Genomic DNA, 24,029 nt, shown 5'->3' on the forward strand with positions numbered 1-24,029 from the left:
ATTTATGCCTCTGGTCACTGTGTATGCATTGACATGGGGCAATTTTTCTCTAACTACTGGGGTCCTTTAGGGATGTCATCCTGAAAAAAAGTGGAAGGAACAGCTTTGCTTCTTTGCATCTCTTCAAACATTATCATTTATAATGTTTGAAGAGGAGTAAAGATGTTTGGTTCCCAACTAAGCAAATAAAGGTTGTGGTGAACATATTATCCCCACATTATCTGAATAACACTACCATGCTGTTATTAAATAAAACAAACTATACAAAGTCCAATATTACCAGCCATCATATAGCCAGTAGATACTAGTTCTTCAGACCATATGAATGATTATACAGTAGAATAGTTAAATTCAGTAACTCATAGGTGACATCGTCTCTGATTGGAGTTGTTTACTTTCCCTTTTCTTCTCTATCTAACCAAGACCACCATGATTACTTCTCCTAATGTTTCACACACCAGTCTAAATAAGAAGTTTGCTAGTGTAAGATATGTCAAGTCGATTAGGAATTGCAAGTGTGTTAATAAATTTGGTGTCTCTTTGGCAGTCTGTGCGCCAGAAAAGCAAATCGATGACAGCTATGGTATAAATTATAGTAAACCTGGGCTGTGAGAGCCCACATCTATTTTTTAAAAGGGGTGAGAGTGGTGTAAAATTGAAAAAAAGTGTACAAAATAGATTTTATATTCAAGACCAAGAAAAATCCAGCTTCCAAGATGCAAAAGGTGGAATCTTTATTGTGCGTTTAAAATCCAAATGCAAGACATCACAGGTTACAGTAACGCGTTTCAGACCACAAGTAAATCAGGGTCCTTCATCATGACAATAAACTTGTGTACAAAACTCAGTTTAAAAAGGCTAATCCACACCTGACACCCCAATCATTGAGTCACATGTCCTGATTAAACTAACTCAGAGCATGTGTCAATCATGAAGGGAGGGGAGGGAGGAAAAGACACTTGGAATACACATGAAAAGATACACATGAAATATATAGAAAAACATAATAACAATGTTTAAAATTGGCAATGTGTAAAAAACATCAATGGCAGGCAAACATGAAATTAATATTGTAATATGAGATCATGTCTCTTGTTCAGACCTTCAGGATAGCGTGTGGCGAGTAAAAACATCCAATAAGCCTCTCTATTAAGCAGCTTTCTCCTCAGGTCGCCACCTCTGGCTGGAATAAAGACCCTTTCAATACCTTGGGCTCTCAGATGGGTCACATCACCACCATGTATAACTGCAAAATGTTCACTAACTGCAGATACGTTGCGATTTCTGTAATGGGGAATATCCGATATATGCTTACGGATTCGTGATTTTATTTGGTTGGAAGTGCAACCTACATACTGCAACTTGCACATTTGGCAGGTCACTAAGTAGATGGCATTTTTTGTGTTGCAATTCAAGTAGCTATTAATACTGTATTTTTTACCATTAGCCATAGAATAAAAAAACTGGCTTACTTGAAAATAATCACAACAAATGCACCTACTGTGCCCGCACTTATAGCTGCCCTTCATTGAAAGCCAGGTCGGTGTCACATTGCTTTTCTCTTCATATAAACTGGGACTGATGAGACTGCCCAATGTGGGAGCTTTTTTCGCAGCACATCTAATGCCTCCCGCTATTATTTCTGACCACTTTTCATCAAAGCTGAGGACTGGTAGATGCTTTTTAATAATTTTGCATATTTCCCTGTATTCGCCACTGTACTGGGTGACAAACGTAATGGGAGTGTGGCTATTCACTTTGCTGTTGCCCGCTGTATCCGTGGGGTTTGTATCAGGAAAGATCAAAGATTTGCGGTCCAAACTCTGAACCGTTTTTTTGATATTTAGCATATGATTCCGTGAATAGGCTCTAAGAGCCAATCTATTCACAATCTTATTACTTTCCTGTTCAAAGGACGAAATGTCCGAACAGTTACGCCTGGTACGGATCAGCTCGCCTCTTGGAATATTGTATATTACATGCGGCGGGTGGCATGATGATGCATGCAAAATAGTGTTACCAGCTAGCTCTTTCCTAAAAGTGGAGGTGTTCACACTAGAACTAGCAGAATCACCGCTCAATTTTAAATCCAAAAAGGACCTGGTATCAAAGTGCAACGTGAAAGAAATGGAGGGTACACATGAATCCATGTATTCGCCAAACAGTAGTATGGGCGCCACATCCCCAGACCATACAAACAGCAGGTCATCGATGAAGCGCCCATACCACTGCAGGCGATCGCAGAAAGGGTGGGTGTCGATGAGGAGGAAGCTCCTCTCCCACCATGCCATGAATATATTAGCAATGGAGGGAGAGAACTTAGCCCCCATCGACACCCCAGATACCTGCAAATAATAACATCCGTTGAACATAAAAAAGTTATGTTTCAAGAGAAAGCTGACCGACATCTCCAAAAATTCTTGCAATTCACAGGTATAGTTGCTATAGGTATTAAGGAACCAACACAGAGATCGCAGCGCCAATTCATGTGGTATATTCGTATAAAGTGACACCACGTCTGCAGTAATCCAAACATAATCCTCTCTCCATTGGAAAGACGACATGGCCTGCAACACAGAACCAGTGTCTTTTAAAAGACACGAATATACCACATGAATCGGCGCTGCGATCTCTGTGTTGGTTCCTTAATACCTATAGCAACTATACCTGTGAATTGCAAGAATTTTTGGAGATGTCGGTCAGCTTTCTCTTGAAACATAACTTTTTTATGTTCAACGAATGTTATTATTTGCAGGTATCTGGGGTGTCGATGGGGGCTAAGTTCTCTCCCTCCATTGCTAATATATTCATGGCATGGTGGGAGAGGAGCTTCCTCCTCATCGACACCCACCCTTTCTGCGATCGCCTGCAGTGGTATGGGCGCTTCATCGATGACCTGCTGTTTGTATGGTCTGGGGATGTGGCGCCCATACCACTGTTTGGCGAATACATGGATTCATGTGTACCCTCCATTTCTTTCACGTTGCACTTTGATACCAGGTCGGTTTCCTTCTTGGATTTAAAATTGAGCGGTGATTCTGCTAGTTCTAGTGTGAACACCTCCACTTTTAGGAAAGAGCTAGCTGGTAACACTATTTTGCATGCATCATCATGCCACCCGCCGCATGTAATATACAATATTCCAAGAGGCGAGCTGATCCGTACCAGGCGTAACTGTTCGGACATTTCGTCCTTTGAACAGGAAAGTAATAAGATTGTGAATAGATTGGCTCTTAGAGCCTATTCACGGAATCATATGCTAAATATCAAAAAAACGGTTCAGAGTTTGGACCGCAAATCTTTGATCTTTCCTGATACAAACCCCACGGATACAGCGGGCAACAGCAAAGTGAATAGCCACACTCCCATTACGTTTGTCACCCAGTACAGTGGCGAATACAGGGAAATATGCAAAATTATTAAAAAGCATCTACCAGTCCTCAGCTTTGATGAAAAGTGGTCAGAAATAATAGCGGGAGGCATTAGATGTGCTGCGAAAAAAGCTCCCACATTGGGCAGTCTCATCAGTCCCAGTTTATATGAAGAGAAAAGCAATGTGACACCGACCTGGCTTTCAATGAAGGGCAGCTATAAGTGCGGGCACAGTAGGTGCATTTGTTGTGATTATTTTCAAGTAAGCCAGTTTTTTTATTCTATGGCTAATGGTAAAAAATACAGTATTAATAGCTACTTGAATTGCAACACAAAAAATGCCATCTACTTAGTGACCTGCCAAATGTGCAAGTTGCAGTATGTAGGTTGCACTTCCAACCAAATAAAATCACAAATCCGTAAGCATATATCGGATATTCCCCATTACAGAAATCGCAACGTATCTGCAGTTAGTGAACATTTTGCAGTTATACATGGTGGTGATGTGACCCATCTGAGAGCCCAAGGTATTGAAAGGGTCTTTATTCCAGCCAGAGGTGGCGACCTGAGGAGAAAGCTGCTTAATAGAGAGGCTTATTGGATGTTTTTACTCGCCACGCGCTATCCTGAAGGTCTGAACAAGAGACATGATCTCATATTACAATATTAATTTCATGTTTGCCTGCCATTGGTGTTTTTTACACATTGCCAATTTTAAACATTGTTATTATGTTTTTCTATATATTTCATGTGTATTTCAAGTGTGTCTTTTCCTCCCTCCCCTCCCTTCATGATTGACACATGCTCTGAGTTAGTCTAATCAGGTCATGCGACTCAATGATTGGGGTGGCAGGTGTGGATTAGCCTTTTTAAACTGAGTTTTGTACACAAGTTTATTGTCATGATGGACCCTGATTTACTTGCGGTCTGAAACGCGTTACTGTAACCTGTGATGTCTTGCATTTGGATTTTAAACGCACAATAAAGATTCCACCTTTTGCATCTTGGAAGCTGTATTTTTCTTGGTCTTGAATATTTCACAGCAATCAAGTCCGGAGGTTGCCATCCGTGCTCTAGGCAGGTGGACGGTGGGTGAGAGCTGCTTACTTTCCCTGTTTTATAAAATAGATTTTATGTGCTAGAAATTGTATAGTCAAATACCCCTAATATCCCTATGACTACACCGAATTGTCTGTGTACAGCTATCAACAGAGGGACAAATAGATGTGTAAACATAACGCTCGAAACTTTAATCATTGGTGTCTCTGCTCAGGAACAAGCTAGTTAAAAAATAAATTTTTAAATCTGTACCGCATGTAAAGTTATATACGGATTGCACTGTGGACACTCTGCAGTGTCTGGATGAGATTTTTTAAATCTCATCCAATGTGCTGCTACTGTAAATGCTGCAGATTCTCCGCATATAACTCCACAGCATTTACAATACGCCTGAGCATACTCTTAATCCACTTATACATCAGAAAACTGCAAACCCATGTCTAACATTTAGTGCTTGTGTATGCAATTATTCACAGTGGTGATGAAAACTTATGTGTATGTCATGAGCATTTTCTATTGTTTTCCTAGAATACTCCAAGGTTTTCAAACCCACCTAATCAAATAAATTTTTCAAATGCAAAGCATTCTGCTTCCATAGCATCCAAGAAGAGCCCTGAACCTGTACAGAATGTTAAAATGGAGGAACTTATGGAAGAAATAAAATCACTTAAACTTATGATGGACATTCTTAAAAATAAGCACTTGTAAGTAAAAAAAAGCTGATATTTTCCTTTATCCTCTATTTCTTTATTCAAGTTATCATACTGTATCTCTATCTGTCCTATGTTTCATTATGTAAGATGTATTGTTTAGCATTAGTGTTGATCGAGCACCATAGTGCTCGGGGGCTCGGGCTGAACACATCGGGATGCTCGGGTGCTCTACCGAGCACCCGAGTATAATGGAAGTCAATGGGAGAACCCGAGCATTAAACCAGGCATCCCCTGCTCTGAAGAGGGGAGGGTGCCTGGTTCATAGAAATGGTCAGAAATTGATGGAAACACCACTGAAATGGTTCAGGAACAGCATGGGGAGGATGTCTGGATGCATCTTTGGCTCCCAGGTCGCTGCTGTGAATGATGTTGTCCAATTAGTATGCCACTTTTACAGACTGACAATAATACGCACCAAACCAAAGATAAAATCGATTTGAGAGGAATATGTATATTTACTTGTATATAAAGTGTAAGTGCTGCCAAAAATTACAAGGAAGGGGCACTCTGATACAACCTGTATATCACATAAAGGAGGGCCTCATTCACATTGTGGTACAATTGTTCAGGTAGTGGGACTCCTACACTCATAAAGCCTATGCACTAAGTGAAAGGGCTGTCAAAAATTACAATGAACCGTCACTACAATACACCCTTTGTTACACATAAAGGAGGGCATCATACACAGCCTTGAAAAATTATCATTGATGGCCTGCTGGTGACCCTCAAAAACATTTGGAGCAAGGGTCTGCTGATCTGACCATCTAAAACATTATGGGCGAGGGCCTGCCGCCGCTTTGGTGACTCTAGATAACCTGGGCCTGATCGCACGTCCCCGTGACGGTGATGATCCATTTGGATGTCTGCCCTATCAACTTTCGATGTTATTTTCAGAGCGAACCATGGTGACCATGGGTAACGGGGAATCAGGGTTTGATTCCGGAGAGGGAGCCTGAGAAACAGCTATGGCTACTACTTCCAAGCAAGGCAGGTGACGGCCTGCTGGTGAGCTGACCCTCTAAAACAGTGTTTCCCAACCAGTGTGCCTCCAGCTGTTGCAAAACTACAACTCCCAGCATGCCCGCACAGCCAAAGGCTGTCCAGGCATTCTGGGAGTTGTAGTTTTGCAACAGCTGGAGGCACACTGGTTGGGAAACACTGCTCTAAAAGATTGTAGGTGAGGGCCTGCAGGTGAGCTGACCCTGTAAAAGATTGTAGGTGAGGGCCTGCTGGTGAGCTGACCCTGTAAAACATTATATGCGTGGGCCTGCAGGTGAGATGACCCTGTAAAACATTATATATGTGGGCCTGCAGGTGAGATGACCCTGTAAAAGAATTTAGGTGCGGGCCTGCTGGTGAGCTGACCCTGTAAAAGAATTTAGGTGCGGGCCTGCTGGTGAGCTGATCTTGTAAAACATTATATACGAGGGCCTGCTGCTGAGCTGACCCTGTAAAACATTTTAGGTGTGAGCCTGCTGGTGAGCTGACCCTCTAAAAAATTATATGCGAGGGCCTGCAGCTGAGCTGACCCTGTAAAACATTATATGCGAAGGGCATATATGCAAGGGCATTATATGCGATGAATAAGCATGTTGATATGATGGAAGAGGAGGAGGAGGAGGATGAGAAAAGGAAGATTCAACCATATACCCTAGTTTGTAGTGGAAGGGGTGCATGGGAATACAGTGTATTCAATACAAAAAAAAAAGCCACATTTAAAGTGCCTTTATGTTCAGCCGCTTTCCTCTGGTGGAGTAGAGAAGTCTTGGTCAATCCAGGCCTTGTTCATTTTTATAAGAGTCAACCTGTCAGCATTTTCAGTTGACAGGCAGATACCTACGCTTATCTGTTATAATGCCACCAGCAGCACTAAATACCCGCTCAGACAAAACGCTGGCGGCAGGGCAGGCTAGCACCTCCAAGGTGTAGAGCGCCAGTTCATGCCACGTGTCCAGCTTGGACATCCAGTAGTTGTAAGGCACTGAGGGATCATTGAGGATGCTGACACGGTCTGCTTTGTACTCCTTCACCATCTTCCAAAATTTTTCCCTCCTCGCCGCGCATCAGGGTTAGGGTGCTGGCGAGGTGTCATGAAACTATCCCAGGCTTTGGAGAGTGTTGCCCTGCCTCTGTTGAAACTGCTATGTGTTCCCCTATGTGTTGTCAGATGGTAATTTTGGGAGCAATTTTTCAACAAGGATCTTCGTTTTGCTCATCCTCTCCACCAGAGGAATGAGAGATGAGAAGTTCTCTTTGTAGCGGGGGTCGAGAAGGGTGAACGACCAGTAATTCGTGTGTGCCAGAGTACCAACAGGCAAGACTTCGCTGTCGTCATCAGGAGGATAACTCTAAATCTCCTCATCCTCTTCCTCCTCTTCTGCCCACCCACGCTGAACAGATGGAATTAAACTTCCATGGGTACTACCCTCTGTAGCGGAGACAACTGTCTCCTGCTCCTCCTCCTCTTCATCGTCCAATTCACGCTGAGAAGACAAACTGAGGGTGGTCTGGCTATCATCCTGTGTAATGTCTTCCCCCATTTCCACATCTTCCACATGCAAAGTGTTGTCCTTAATTGTGAGCAGCGAGTGTTTGAATAGACACAGAAGTGGGATGGTTACGCTGATAATAGCTCACCATCTGTGTTATTTTCTCAAAGTTTCTTAAAACCTCAGAGAGGTCACACATCTATGCCCACTCCTCGCTTGTGAATAGCGGAAGCTGACTGGAAAGGCGACGACCATGTTGCAGCTGGTATTCAACTACTGCCCTCTGCTGCTCACAAGTAGTGATGAGTGGCAGGGGCTATATTTGAATTCGCGATATTTCACAAATATTTTGTAGAATATTCGTCATATATTCGCGAATTTCGAGAATTCGAGATTATTTTATTGAATGCGTTAAATCGGCAATGTAAAAATTGCGTAATGCGATTTTGGAATGCGAAATACAGGCTTGGGTCACTTTGGCTAAATTTTTCATGCTGGTATAAGTTTCCTGAGACTGGAGAAAATGGTTAGCACGGCAGAACATTAGAATAGCTTTATATGCAGATAGAGTCAAGTGCTCCAATATATTCGCGATTATGCTAATCGGCAGTGATTAGAATATTTTTTTCGCACTACGTGCAACTTCACATTTTAGCAGGTCTGGCTACAGATTACTGATTGGTGCACTAAGTATTGTTGTGAACTTGACATTGCTTCCTTCTCATTGCTTACAACCAAGAAGCAGAGAGGAATCATGCCAAATATTCAATATAATGAAGATGTAGCACTAGATTGTAAATATTTGCGAATTCTCAAAGTGGCGATATTCACGATAAAAATTCGGTATTCGAATATTCGTGCTCAACACTACTCACTAAGCCTGGCCAACATGTGGAATGTGGAGTTCCAGCGCATGCTCACGTTGCACAACAGCCGGGGAGCTGGCAATTTCAAGCGCTGCTGCAGCGTTGACGGACCGGCTGAAGCTGTCGATGACTTGCGGAAATGTGCACACACGCGGCGCACCTTCACCAGTAGCTCAGGCAAATTGGGGTAGGTTTTGAGAAACTGCTGAATCACTAAGTTTAAGATGTGGGCTAGGCATGGGATGTGTCTGAGCTTGTCGATCTCCAAAGCCGCCACCAAGTTACGGCCATTATCAGAGACAACCATGCCTGGCTCTAGGTTGAGTGGCGAGAGCTACAGCTCAGTCTGGTCTCTGCCACAGCTCTGCGGCTGTTTGTCCCCTAAGCATATCAGCTTCAGCACGGCCTGTTGCCGCTTCCCCACTGCAGTTCTACACTGCTTCCAGCTACTGACTGATGACTGGCTGGTGCTGCACGCAGATAATTCTAATGTGGAAGGTGAGGAGGAGGCGGAGGAGGAGAAGTGAGGTTTGGAGCCACTAACGTAGGTGCTGGCGGAAACCCTGATCGATGTAGGGCCCGCAATCCTTGGCGTCAGTAGCACCTGTGCCATCCCAGGGTATGACTCTCTCCTGGCCTCCACAACATTCACCCAGTGTGCCGTCAGGGAAATGTAGTGTCCCTGGCCGAATGCACTTGTCCACGTGTCCGTGGTTAAGTGGACCTTCCCAGTAACTGCGTTAGTCAGGGCACGTGTGGTGTTACGGGACACATGTTGGTGTAAGGCGGGCATGGCACACCTTAAAAAATAGTGGCGTCTGGGGACTGCGTACCGAAGGACATCCGCCGACATCAGGCTGCAGAGGGCCTCAGTGTCCACAAGCCTAAATGGCAACATTTCCAGGGCCAGTATTTTGGAAAGCTGTGCATTTAGTGCTATGGCCTGTGGGTGGGTGGCTGGGTATTTGCACTTGCGTTCAAATGCCTTGGGTAAGGACATTTCAATGCTGTGCAGCTTCAAAAAATCGCCAGACTGCGGAACACCAACCCCTTGGCAAGCGAGATTTCCGCAAGGGGGTGCTCTGCGAACAGTTGCAGGCCTGTTTGGTGTGGCCTGCCTTCTCCATTTTGCAACCCCACTGCCTCTTCCAGCCTGTTGCGGTGCTGCAGATCCCTCCCCCTCTGTACTGCTGTACTCGTTCGGCTTTCCACCTTCCCAGGTTGGGTCAGTCACTTCATCGTCCACCACCTCCTCTTCCACTTCCTCACTCTGCTTATCTTTCTGACTTGTTGACCTAACCACAACCTCAGTGATCAACAACTGTGTCTCATCCTCTTCCTCAACCTCTTGAGGCAGTAATTGCTGTTGAGTTATTGGCAACTGTGTCTCATCATCATCCACCTCATTAAACAGTAATTGCCGTTCCCCACCGTCCTCTTCTTGTGACTGAATGCTCAAGTGTTTGGGAATCAGGGCACAAGATCTGTCCCTCTTAAAGCATGCTTGGCAAGAGGGCCAAATCAAGGAATGGCGAGGAAAAGAGGTCCTCGGAATATCTGAGTGTGGGATCACTTGTTTGGCCAGACTCTCCATAGTGGGAGGAAGGAGTATCAAGACTGGACTTGGTGGAAGACAGGGTGGTGCTTAACTGACTGGAAGCATTATCTGCTGCAATCCATCCGACCACCTGGTCGCACTGGTCTGACTTCAAGAGTGGTGTCCTGCACCGCCCTGCAAACTGGGACATGAAGCTAGGTATCGTGGATGACGATCTGGCAGCAGGCACAGTTTCAATGCGCCCAGGGCCACGGCCTCTGCGTGCACCATCAGCATCACGGCCACTTCCCCGTCCCTTACTGCTCCCCTTCTTCATTTAAAATGTGATATATGCTTGAAAGTATGTCACAAGTACAGTAGCGTAGGATTTGGAAGTGTATGCGCAAAAAAATTAAAAAAGGTATTTGGGATGTGGAAACGTCACACAGGAGATATCACCCAGATAATGTCAATGCTGTCACCAGCAGCGAATAAAAAATTACAGGGAATGTCGCAGGTATTTGGGATGAGGAAACGTTATACAGGGAGTGCAGAATTATTAGGCAAATGAGTATTTTGACCACATCATCCTCTTTATGCATGTTGTCTTACTCCAAGCTGTATAGGCTCGAAAGCCTACTACCAATTAAGCATATTAGGTGATGTGCATCTCTGTAATGAGAAGGGGTGTGGTCTAATGACATCAACACCCTATATCAGGTGTGCATAATTATTAGGCAACTTCCTTTCCTTTGGCAAAATGGGTCAAAAGAAGGACTTGACAGGCTCAGAAAAGTCAAAAATAGTGAGATATCTTGCAGAGGGATGCAGCACTCTTAAAATTGCAAAGCTTCTGAAGCGTGATCATCGAACAATCAAGCGTTTCATTCAAAATAGTCAACAGGGTCGCAAGAAGCGTGTGGAAAAACCAAGGCGCAAAATAACTGCCCATGAACTGAGAAAAGTCAAGCGTGCAGCTGCCAAGATGCCACTTGCCACCAGTTTGGCCATATTTCAGAGCTGCAACATCACTGGAGTGCCCAAAAGCACAAGGTGTGCAATACTCAGAGACATGGCCAAGGTAAGAAAGGCTGAAAGACGACCACCACTGAACAAGACACACAAGCTGAAACGTCAAGACTGGGCCAAGAAATATCTCAAGACTGATTTTTCTAAGGTTTTATGGACTGATGAAATGAGAGTGAGTCTTGATGGGCCGGATGGATGGGCCCGTGGCTGGATTGGTAAAGGGCAGAGAGCTCCAGTCCGACTCAGACGCCAGCAAGGTGGAGGTGGAGTACTGGTTTGGGCTGGTATCATCAAAGATGAGCTTGTGGGGCCTTTTCGGGTTGAGGATGGAGTCAAGCTCAACTTCCAGTCCTACTGCCAGTTTCTGGAAGACACTTTCTTCAAGCAGTGGTACAGGAAGAAGTCTGCATCCTTCAAGAAAAACATGATTTTCATGCAGGACAATGCTCCATCACACACGTCCAAGTACTCCACAGCGTGGCTGGCAAGAAAGGGTATAAAAGAAGAAAATCTAATGACATGGCCTCCTTGTTCACCTGATCTGAACCCCATTGAGAACCTGTGGTCCATCATCAAATGTGATATTTACAAGGAGGGAAAACAGTACACCTCTCTGAACAGTGTCTGGGAGGCTGTGGTTGCTGCTGCACGCAATGTTGATGGTGAACAGATCAAAACACTGACAGAATCCATGGATGGCAGGCTTTTGAGTGTCCTTGCAAAGAAAGGTGGCTATATTGGTCACTGATTTGTTTTTGTTTTGTTTTTGAATGTCAGAAATGTATATTTGTGAATGTTGAGATGTTATATTGGTTTCACTGGTAAAAATAAATAATTGAAATGGGTATATATTTGTTTTTTGTTAAGTTGCCTAATAATTATGCACAGTAATAGTCACCTGCACACACAGATATCCCCCTAAAATAGCTAAAACTAAAAACAAACTAAAAACTACTTCCAAAAATATTCAGCTTTGATATTAATGAGTTTTTTGGGTTCATTGAGAACATGGTTGTTGTTCAATAATAAAATTAATCCTCAAAAATACAATTTGCCTAATAATTCTGCACTCCCTGTATAGGAGAGGTACCACCGGTAATGTCACTGTCCAAAGCGTCTACAGAAAAAGTACACTGTATGTCACAGATAACATTTTTAGGAGCACACTTTACACTGGAGATGTGGCACTGGTAATGTCACTGTCCGCAGCGGACACCATCTACTGAAAAAGTACACTGGATGTCACATACTGTATATTTTTTGGATGCGCACACTTTACACTGGAGATGTGGCGCAGCTAATGTCACTGTCCGCAGAGGACACCGTCTATTAAAAAAAGTACACTGGATGTCACAGATATTTTTTGGATGCGCACACTTTACACAGGAGATGTGGCATGGATAATTGAACTGTCCGCAGCGGACACCGTCCACGGAAAAAGTACACTGGATGTCACTGATATTTTACGGATGCGCACACTTTACACAGGAGATGTGGCGCGGATGATTTAACTGTCCGCAGCAGACACAGTCTACGGAAAAAGTACACTAGATGTCACTGATATTTTAGGGATGCGCACACTTTACACAGGAGATGTGGCGCGGATAATTTAACTGTACACAGCGGATACCGTCTACGGAAAAAGTACACTGGATGTCACTGATATTTTAGGGATGTGCACACTTTACACAGGAGATGTGGTGCGGATAATTTAACTGTACGCAGTGGACACCGTCTACGGAAAAAGTACACTGGATGTCACTGATATTTTAGGGATGCACACACTTTACACAGGAGATGTGGCGCTGATAATTTAACTGTCCGTAGCGGCCTATTAGACGCTATTTAGCGTAGGATGCGCTAAAAAAATATATATTTCTGCTGTCACACACAATAGTTTTTAAAAGGACTTTTGGGTCTCTGAAAAGTTTTTCTAATAAAAATCTTCCAATAACACTCCCTACACTCTGTCCCTTCCTATGCACAGCTCTCCCTAAGACTGAGCAATTTAGCGCAGGTTGCGCTACAAACATACTGTATATTGCTGCTGTCACACATAATACTCCTTAGAAGGACTTTTGTGTCTCTGAAAAGTTTTTTAATAAAAATCTTCCAATAACAGTCCCTACACTGTCTTTTCCTTCCTATGTTCAGCTCTCCCTGACTAAGACTGAGCCGAACACGTGTCATCGGGTGCTTTATAGCACCCGATGACGCGTTCCGGCCAGCCAATCACTGTAATGCCAGTAACCAACATGGCTACGGCATTACAGTGTGTGACAGCACCTACCTGCACGTTTATTGGCTGCGTAGCAGCCAAGAAACGTGTGGGGAGGAGACTCGAGTATTGCGCTCCAGCACATGCTGTACTCGGCCGGGTTACCGCCATATGCCGAGCATCGAGATGCTCGAGCCGAACAGATGTTCGGCCGAGCATGCTGGATCATCACTATTTAGCATTCTCCTTCCGCCATTTATAAATATCCTATTTTTTATGTTACAATTTATACATCCCATAGTATCAAATATTACAAATGCTATTACACTATTAGACCTACAAAAAAATAATTGGTAGTAATGGGCTAGCATTAGTGATCAGATTTCTTTAGATTTTTTTCTTATTCTGAGATACAATTTTGGGGGCTTCAGAGCTAATTCCTTATTTTCTAAAGAATTTTCTTTTCAAGTTCCAACATTTTCATCTGTATCAATCTGCTTTATTCCTAGTTCCAAGATTGAGAAGCGTGTTCAATGAGACAAGTACTTTCTTTAAGAAATGGAAATGAATGCTGCAAATTTAAAAGGCAGCTGTGTGAACAGTACCACTGACCAATATTTTTTCCAGTATGCACTTTCAGGGCCAAAACTGGCCATACACTTTAGAATAATGTCATCCAAACCCTCTCATCTTGGCAGAATGTCCAACCATCTAATGTGTATGGAAGCCACCTGACTCTACCCAGTGCCAAATGTTGAGGGAGAGAAGGATGGGGCATGTTGGATTTCAAATGCCTGATGCTTTTGTTCTGAGGTTGTACAGGTGAAACTCGAAAAATTTGAATATCATACAAAGTTCATGTATTTCAGTAATGCAACTTAAAAGGTAAAACTAATATATGAGATAGACTCATTACATGCAAAGAGAGATATTTCAAGCCTTTATTTGTTATAATTTGGATGATTATGGCTTACAGTTTATGAAACCCCAAAGTCACAATTTTGAGGTACCCTTTGCTCAGGGGGTATGGATTAATTAACGGACTAGAGTGTGACACTTTGAGCCTAGAATATTGAACCTTTTCACAAAACTAATTTTAAGTTGCATTAATGCAATTCCTTTTAAGTTGCATTACTGAAATAAATGGACTTTTGCACGATATTCTAATTTTTCAAGTTTCACCTGTAACCAGAGGTTTCTGGCAATGGCTTATTCCCCTTTCTCTATACAGAACACATGCTCATAGTTCGGAGACAGCTGTAGGCTGAAAGAGTGGATGGCCACAGCTATCCATAACGTAAGGAGCTGAAATACACTTGTGAAATGAATCTTTGCAGTTAATGACAGTATGTGGGCAGAGCCTCAGTAGAGTGTCAGTAAATCATTGAGGGTTTAGCAGTAGTACATCAAGCAGGGAAGAACTGTGCAGAAAAAGCTCACATGGTTTTACTACTTGTTGCCACTTTTTAGTATTAAGGCTCATGCACACAACCTTGATTTTTTGGTCCGCATCCGATACCCATTCTTGAGGTTCAGATGTGGACCCATTCACTTCAATGGGGTCGCAAAAGATGGGGACAGCATACAGTGTCTATTGATTACACCCGCAAAAAATTAGAACATGTCCTATTCTTGTCCACATTACGGAAAAAGGATAGGACAGTTCTATTATGGCCAGAAGTTCCGTTCTGCAAAATTCGGAAGGCACGAGGTCGATATCTGTGTTTTGCAGATCTGAAATTTGTGGGTTGGAAAAATGGCTACAGCCATGTGCATGAGTCCTTAAGAGTAGACATGTATAGGTAGTCTTAGTATCGTTGTATCCTTATATACACAATTATGCAATATGATATATATTTTTATTTCTGCAGGACAGATATACAAGAAATTAGATCAGAAATCAGTCAAGAGAGAGTGAAACGCTTAGCACTGGAGGTAAGGGATAAATCAAAGATGAGACATAGTGATTGCTGACAAGTTATATGGCACACAGTCAAATCCGATCCTGTATGGTGACACATGGAGTGCTTAAGGTTCCTTATCCCAGATACATAGGCACACCATATGCTACAGTGTGGTACTTGCATGAGGTACTTTATTCCACCTAATAGCAATTATTCTGGAGGAGAATATCTCTGTAATATTGCATGCAATGGTGCATTAAGGTGGCTCAGTGGTTAGCACTGGTACCTTGTAGCACTGGGTCCTGGGCTTAAATCGACTGACGGCAATATCTGAATGGAATTTGTATGTTCTCTCTGTGTTTCTATGGGTTTCTTCCAAGTTCTCTGATTTACTCCCACAAACGAAAGACATAATGATAGGGAATCAAGATTGTGAGCGCCACTGAGGACAATGAGTGATGATAATGTCTGTAAAGTTCTGTGGAATATGTTGGTGGTATATACAGCAAGAAATATCGGTAAATATTAATAATGCATCTCCACATGAAGACACATGGAGATGCTCTATGGGCCATAAAAGGCTAAATCCTTGAATGGGTTTTCTGGAATTTCATCAGGAGGGGTACGACTCCCAGCATCACTTCCGGTCAGCTGTTTCAACAGGCTGTAGCCTCCTCACAGCTAACCAAGCACAGTGCCATAAATTGTATAGTGGCTGTGCTTCGTCTTGCAGCTGAGGACTATCCCCTTGAATGGGACTAAGCTGCACATAGATCATGTGACCGAAGATCGTGATGTCACTGGCCTAGGAAGAGGCCTGAGAGCACCGCGGCCACTTCAGACATCTGATCAGCAGGATGGCCAGGAGTCGGACCCCCCCCCCCCCTCCATAAGATTTCAAAGACCTATCCCATTCCTGAGGAAAAGTAATATATGAATCCCAGGAAACCATTTTAATGCAGTTGTTTGTATGAGCCCTAAGTAACCTTTAGCCCATTGTCTGGCATGCGTTGGAAATTTGGTCTCTCTAGGTATGCAGTGTTACCACCAGTAACCAAACATCAATGTTGTGTTTTTTATTTGACACCTCAAACTCCAATATATTTCTACACCTTTTTTCAAAGGTAGTCATCTGAATATGTGCATACACAGTCTCTCTCACCACTGAAATCAAAGATATCAGTTGACTTCTACCATTCTTAAAATAGAAAAATGTAAAAAAAAAAAATATTTTAACTAATGATGCCAGTGTCCACGGCGTATTCACCTGTCTTTTTCCCTTCATGTTCAGTGACTCAAGGGGATTTAAGAGGTGAAATGCGTTGCGGATCATGGGAATCATCTGCCAGACTATTTCAGGCAAAGAACAGATGTCCTTAATCTTTTGTGCTCTCAGTGTATCACACAGCACTGAAACCATGAAACCACCCAACCGCATGCCATGATGACTTGCTCTGAGTTTTATTATCGCTTACATGTTTCTTTACATTAAGGTCTCATTTACACAAGCACACATATAGGCTGCTTATATGGAGCATTCTGAATGTGGAGCTATTGTTAGTAAATGGAGTTACTATAACATTGCTATATTCACCCCATAGTATAGAGCCTGAAAATATACTATATATATATATATATATATATATATATATAGTGGGGTTTTGCTCTGGTAGACAGGATTAGCGGACGCAGTATAGAGGCATCAACAAGTTCTTTGGATCAAACAGTTCAGTGTTTTATTCACACTTTAGGCAAGTGACAAAACAAGCAGTCATAATCAAACAAGAAGTCACCTTGCGGTGTTGGTGGTAATTCACACCATGCGGCAATTCTGCCTCAAAGAGTCCTTGACCATAGCAGCACCAACCTGTTTTCACGCGAAACAGGTAGCAAGCCTTCATCCAGCCACAAGGCTTCCAGATTCAAACACAGAGACCTGGCTTCTGAGCCCAGCTGCCTATTAAAGGACAGGCAGGTGCTGCCAAAACCCGACCAGCACTTAATATCAGGTCCGGTATTTGACCTCACCTGGCTGTAAATCAGCCCAGCAACACATGCTGGGAGGAAAATACCTACTTTCACAGACAAAACCTCTCACTGTGTCACATACCCCCCCCCCCCCCCCCCCTTTGTTCAACCCTGAGGGGGTGAACACACGCCTGACAGTGTACCCGGTACAGGGCATGCGCATTTCCCTGTAACCAGCCTGCCCTGTGTTCCACCGAAAACATAGGTTTTGCAGGGAGAGAAACCATCGGGTGACCCAACAATTTCTGTCCTTGGCCTGGCTCATCCACTTGAGACGGGAGTGGTCGGTCTCCAGGCGGAATTTTCTCCCCAATAAATAATAGCAGAGAAATTCTAGTGCCCACTTGATAGCCAGGCACTCTATCTCCACTATACTATACTGGGTCTCTGCTGGGGTGAGCTTACGGCTGAGGAAGACAATGGGATGCTCCTCCCCGTTGACTTCCTAAGATAGTACAGCACTGAGGCCTACTTCAGAGGCATCGGTCTGTACTATAAACTCCCTTTTGAAGTCGGGCGTCACCAAACCCAGGGACCCGCACAGAGCCGATTTCAAAGCAAAGAAAGCCTCTTCTGCCCGATCCTCCCAGCGAACCATCATTGACTTATGTCCCTTTAAGAGTCCTGTCAATGGCGCGGCCACTGTAGCAAAGTAGGGAACAAACCTCATGTAATATCCCACCATTCCCGGGAATGACTTTATTTGCCTAGTGGTGACAGGTAGCGGCCAATTCCGTATCGCCTCTATTTTGTTCACTTGGAGTTTGATGGCTCCGTGCCCAATGACATACCCCAGGTACCTCGTGCCCAATGACATACCCCAGGTACCCATTTTTTTGGGTTAGCGGTTAGACCACCTTTCCGAAGGGAGTCCACTACAGCTTGCAATTTGGGTAGGTGACTTTCCCAGTCGGTACTGTGGATGACAATATCGTCCAGGTAAGCCGAAGCGTACCGACGATGTGGATGAAGCACGATGTCCATTAGTCGCTGAAAAGTGGTGGGGGCGCCATGCAGACCAAAGTGTAAGACCTTATATTGATACAGCCCCTCAGGAGTGATGAAGGCAGTTTTCTCTTTGGCAGCCTCTGTTAAGGGCACATGCAAGTACCCTTTCGTGAGATCCAAAACAGAAAAATACTGGGCTTGTCCTAACCTCTTGATGAGCTCATCCACCCGGGTCATGGGATACGCATCAAATTTAGAAACCTAGTTAAGTTTTCGAAAGTCGTTACAAAGCGGCAAAGTCCCGTCCGGCTTGGGTATCAATACTATAGGACTGGCCCACTCACTTTTTGACTCCTCAATGACGTCTAGCTGCAACATTAGCTGCACCTCCTCCGATATGGCTTGTCGAAGAGCCTCGGGTACCCGGTATGGTTTTAATCTGGCTTTTGCATGAGGCTCAGTGACAATGTCATGCTGGATTATTGATTATGAAACTGCATCCAGGGAGGTCTGAGAACACATCCGTGTTCCGACTAACGAACTCCCTGGCCTCCTGAGTCTGTTTAGAGGAGAGGCTGTCAGCAATTTTTACTGTGGCAGCCGCCTCTCTTGCATCAGACAGAGGGGCCGGTACCTCTTCTCCTAGAAAACCTGGCCGCGGGCTGTCTTCTGTACAGGTTTCCGCATCTTTCCACGGTTTGAGTAAATTCACATGGTAAACCTGCTCCGGCTTTCGCTGCCCTGGCTGGTGTACCTTGTAGTTTACAACTCCAAATTTCTCGAGTACCTCATATGGCCCCTGCCACTAGCCAGGAACTTACTGTCCATGGTCGGCACCAGAACCAAAACCCGATCACCCGGGTTAAAGATCCGGACCCGAGCCTGCCGATTATATATCCGACTCTGGGCTCGCTGAGCTGCCTCCATATGCTCCCTAACAAGAGGCAACAATGTCTCTATCCGATCTTGCATCTGGGTAACGTACTCAATGACACTTTTATGTGGAGTGGGTTGTTGTTCCCACACCTCTTTGGCCACGTCCAAGAGACCGCGAGGGTGTCTGCCATATAGCGGTTCGAAGGGGGAGAACCCAGTAGAGGTCTGGGGTACCTCTCGCACTGCGAACATGAGATAGGGCAGAAGGAGGTCCCAGTCCTTCCCATCTTTAGCCACCACCCATAACATATTTTTTAATGTTTGGTTAAACCTTTCTACCAGACCGTCCGTTTGCGGATGCTAAACGGACGTCCATAGCTGTTTTATGTGCTGCAAGTTACAGAGTTCCCTCATCATCTTGGACATAAAAGGGGTTCCTCGGTCGGTCAGAACCTCTTTAGGTAGTCCTACTCAGGAAAACATCTCAATTAATTCCTTAGCTATGCGTTTGACCGAGGTATGTCGCAGTGGCACCGCTTCCGGGTACCGAGTGGCGTAGTCTAGAATGACTAAGATGTGTTGATGCCCTCTGGCGGACTTCGGTACTGGGCCTATGAGGTCCATAGCTATTCGGTCAAACGGTACTTTGATAATCGGGAGAGGTGCTAGGGGACTACGGAAATGTGGCTGGGGGCTAGTTATCTGGCAGGTCGGGCAAGACTTACAAAACTCTTCCAGTTCTTTGAATATGCTGGGCAAGTAAAACCGCTGTAGAATACGATCCTGAGTTTTCTGCAGCCCCAGGTGACCCCCGAGAACGTGTTGGTGGGCTAGATCTAACACAAGCTTGCGATAAGCCTTGGGGACCACCAATTGTTCAATAGGCTCACCCCGTAGTTGGTTTACCCGATATAACATATCCTGATGAACCACAAAACGGGGAAACACTGACTCTGCCCCAGGTAGTTGTGGTTCACCATCTACTATTAACACATTTTCCCAGACGCGGGATAGGGTTCGGTCCCGACGTTGGGCAGTACCAAAATTATCCACGGAGACATTGAGGTCTGCCAATTCAGGACCCGGCGGCAAGTCCTCCACGTCTCCCAACATCACACTTGGTGTGGTTAGAGACACCAGGGCGGTGGGATAGTCTTTTGATTCTCCATGGATGCACATGACCCCGACTTTCTGGCCAGTATTCTCCGCTGTCTGTACCAGGGGAGCCCTTACTAGGGACACCAGACTCCCTGAGTCCAGCAGAGCCTCCGCTGGAGTGTCTACTTACCTCCACCTGGTACAGGTGGTTTAGAGTTTTTGGGATACCTGCTGCACACAGTTTTCTGGCATATAGCGACTGACGGTAGCCATAGTTAGTCTCCATGGGTTCCACCTGATGGGGACAGTCAGCTCTTACATGGCCCGGCTCCTGACACCACCAGCAGACTATCGAAGCCAGGTCATAGAGGGTACACCCTGGGTGGGTTTGGTTGGTACAAGTCGCCGGGTCTGGGATGAAGATTTACGGGGTTTCACTGCCCCGTAGTGTTTTATTCACACTTTAGCCAAGTGACAAAACAAGTAGTCATAATCAAGCAAAAAGTCACCTTGCGGTGTTGGTGGTACTGTAATTCTAACCATGCGGCAATTCTGCCTCAAAGTGTCCTTGACCATAGCAGCACCAACCTGTTTTCATGCCAAACAGGTAACAAGCCTTCATCCAGACACAAGGCTCCCAGATCCCAACACAGAGACCTGGCTTATGAGTAGGGTGGCCACTGGCTTCACCCTAGAAAACCGGACCTCACCGGCCACGCTCCAAACCAAGCCCACAATGCCCAAAACAACCCAAACCACACCTCCAAACCATGTGAAGCCACGCTCCCACATTAGTGAAGCCACGCCACGCCATCACCGTCGGAAAAACACGGGGGAGGAGAGGGAAGAACTTTGAGAATGGAAGGTGAGCGGGGGCAGCCGGGGTGCTTTTCTCCTCCTCAGTCAGCCACAGGGAGCCATTGCTGCGGCTCTAGTGACTTATTGGGGGTGAGAGAAGCCTCGGTCAGTTGCTGCAGCTCATGCTCAGACAGCGCAATGCTGCTGTCTGAGCGTGAGCTACTTAAAAGGAGGACATCCCTGTGGCCGTCCAGGCACTGTGCCGGACGGTGGACAGGGAGCCTAAAAACTGGACAGTCCGGCCTAAAACCGGACGTCTGGCCACCCTACTTCTGAGCCCAGCTGCCTATTTAAGGACAGCCAGGTGCTGCCAAAACCCAGACCGACACTTCAAATCCGGTCTGGTATTTGACCTCACCTGACTGTAAATCAGCCCAGCAGTACATGCTGGGAGGAAAATACCTGTTTTCCCAGACAAAACCTCTCACTGTGTCACAATACATATACAGTATTTATATACACAGACTTTTTGGTTTACTATAAGTCAGCTGAGAGAAGCTAGGAGTGTTTTTAGCGCTTCTGTCTTCTCTGTTCTCCATACACAACATTCAATAGAATAGCATAAAAAAGTAATAGTCAGAAGTCAGTAGACAATGATGAGCAGTCTGTTTTAGGGTAATATGTCATTGAAAGAAAAATAGCTAAAATGTAAGTGTAAAAATATTGTTTACCTATTTTATAAGCCTAAGGGCTCATGCACGCGACCGTTGTTGTTTTGCGGTCCGTTTTTCACGGATCTGTTGTTCAGTATCTGAGGTTTTTCTTTTTCCTCTGATTTAAGTCCTCTTCCGTTCCATTATTGCACAAAACCTATCCGTATGGTTTTCGTATTTGATCAGTTTTTTGCGGATCGTATAGAGAAACAGTCACTTATTAATCATCAAACACATGAGCAATATGGGCTAGGCATAGCATTTCTACAGTATGGATCCGCGAAATACGGAGGAAATACAGATGACATACAGATACGTTCCGTATTTTTTGCGGGCATTGACTTGAATGGGGCCTCGGACCGTGATTTGCGGACAATAATAGGACATGCACTACTGAATACAGTATAATCTTTAAAAGAAAATCTGAAATATTTTGTATATTTTATAGATGGAAATTGATCATCTCAAGAAGCTATCTTTATCCTAAATACCACTGAAAACTTGGGCTGGTCCCATGAGCACATACAGGAAGCAGCAAACACCAGTTAATAACCATGGAAAGATGGCATCACAAGTCTTCCTGGAGGCTTCACTGGGGATGGACACTGTTTGACATATTCTGAGAAAAAATATGCCTGCCATTGATTTTATTTTATAGGCAAAGAATATTTTTGTCTTGGACAGAGATACCTATAATTTGTGTTGTATAATGCTAATACCTTCTGTAATACAGTCCTCAGCAGAACTGGTATTTATTGATAAATGTTCATATGTTCAAATCATGGACTTGTAAGTTTGGGAAAGTTCAGTGAAGATATTAGGATACTGAACTTATAAGCATAAACAGCACTAACTTTACTAATGGTGTCTGACGAAAGCCTAGAGTCTATAGATCCATGTTCCAAAGGATTTTCTCTGTATCCCAGACTAAACTGTATCGAGAAGATAGACTCTCTCCCTTGGCACAAATAGTTAAAAAATTGTCCCACAGCAGATAAGACACCATTTTGGAGTATAGTATGCCATAAAAAGATGCAAATGCATTGATAAATGTGTGCCATGGGTCTTGTATAAAAACTAGTACAAACTAAGGCCAACAATACAGCATATTCCACCAGGTAAAATGGCAATTGTGTCCAAAAGGCTAGCAACAGCTTCTAATTGATTTCAATGGAAAAATGTAACCTAGTGCATGTAGGCCCATTTTTTGTAAGCAGGTGATTTCAATAATTTTTGAGGCTGGTTTACCCATTGAAACCAGTGGGAAAGGGGTAAAACACATTGAGTAGGAGGTACATCGAAGAGTATTAGATATTCTGATCTGCCACTGATTTTTCAGCTCAGTTTTTTGCCTTGTGAACATTGCCTAAGAAGCAATGTTTTTGGAGACTTCCAGGGATCAAAATCTCTGGATATTGGTATTAGTAAAATCATAGGTCATTGCATGGCACCTAGCAAAGTAAAAGGTGAACATTAATAGAAATTTCCTTTTAGCCTGTTTCACAAAGGGCACAATATGGACCGTGTTAGCACCTGTATTACGGCCACAACACTTGGATCCATCAAGGTTCTACTGAAGCAAAAATTACATGCAAAAAAATGTTTTAGGAGAAATAAGAACCTATAGCAAAGTAAACTGTGTTTTCAAGGAAACCATATCACTGTACCCCATTAAAATCTGCAGTTGTATTGTATGAGACATGTTATACTGTGTAATGGTTTTAATAAGAAAAATGACCGTGTTACCCATAGAAACCAGTTATGTCTCTTTTTCTAATGTAAAATAAAAACTCTGATGGGTTGCTATGGGTAAGAGACAAATTTCATACATAAGCCCTGAAAAGTTTATACAGTATATCATGTTTTTGGAATGGATTTCTACTGTAAAATGTGCAATATTGTCAATAAATATTGAGATGTATTTATTCACACAGTAGTTTAATGTGGATGCATTAATGGGTATATATTTATTGAGCATACATGGAGAATTTCCATATACTCCTTAAAGTGAATATATCACCTATAAAACCAGGTAGGGCTTCTTCACATCTGCATTAGAGGCTCTGTTCGAGACCTCCGTGGCATGTTTCTCCACCAGAAAAGTAGAAACCCGAACAGAAACCAATGGATTCCATTATAGCTAATTGGATTGGCCATCCGAAACGGAAAGATCCTGTAGTGTTCCCCATCTATGTTGTAACAGCATCAGAGAAGAAAGTAGCTTCTATCTCTGCTCATAATAGAGGCCCTGTCCACCACCCCCTGTAAAGCATGCTGGCAGCTCTGGGCTTGTAAAACTTTCCCTGTGCAGTGTGCCCCGGCTGACATTTCTTTTCTCTCCCAAAGCCCATGCTTGTCTCCTCACCATATTATAAGCACCA

General features: G+C 44.0%; 1 protein-coding gene across 1 annotated transcript in view; it reads left to right on the forward strand.

Moving 5' to 3' along the window:
- The window catches only part of SH3D21 (SH3 domain containing 21), a 116,988-nt gene extending 93,419 nt beyond the window's left edge, over positions 1 to 23,569 (forward strand). The window contains exons 18-20 of the mRNA XM_040424414.1: positions 4,960 to 5,135; positions 15,155 to 15,218; positions 22,097 to 23,569. Of these exons, the coding sequence (XP_040280348.1) occupies positions 4,960 to 5,135; positions 15,155 to 15,218; positions 22,097 to 22,135 (279 nt within the window). The 3' untranslated portion in view covers positions 22,136 to 23,569. The remainder of the gene's footprint in view (positions 1 to 4,959; positions 5,136 to 15,154; positions 15,219 to 22,096) is intronic.
- Positions 23,570 to 24,029: the final 460 nt, after the last annotated feature.

The sequence above is a fragment of the Bufo bufo genome, chromosome 3, assembly GCF_905171765.1.
Source record: "Bufo bufo chromosome 3, aBufBuf1.1, whole genome shotgun sequence".
NCBI classification, from domain to species: Eukaryota; Metazoa; Chordata; class Amphibia; order Anura; family Bufonidae; genus Bufo; species Bufo bufo.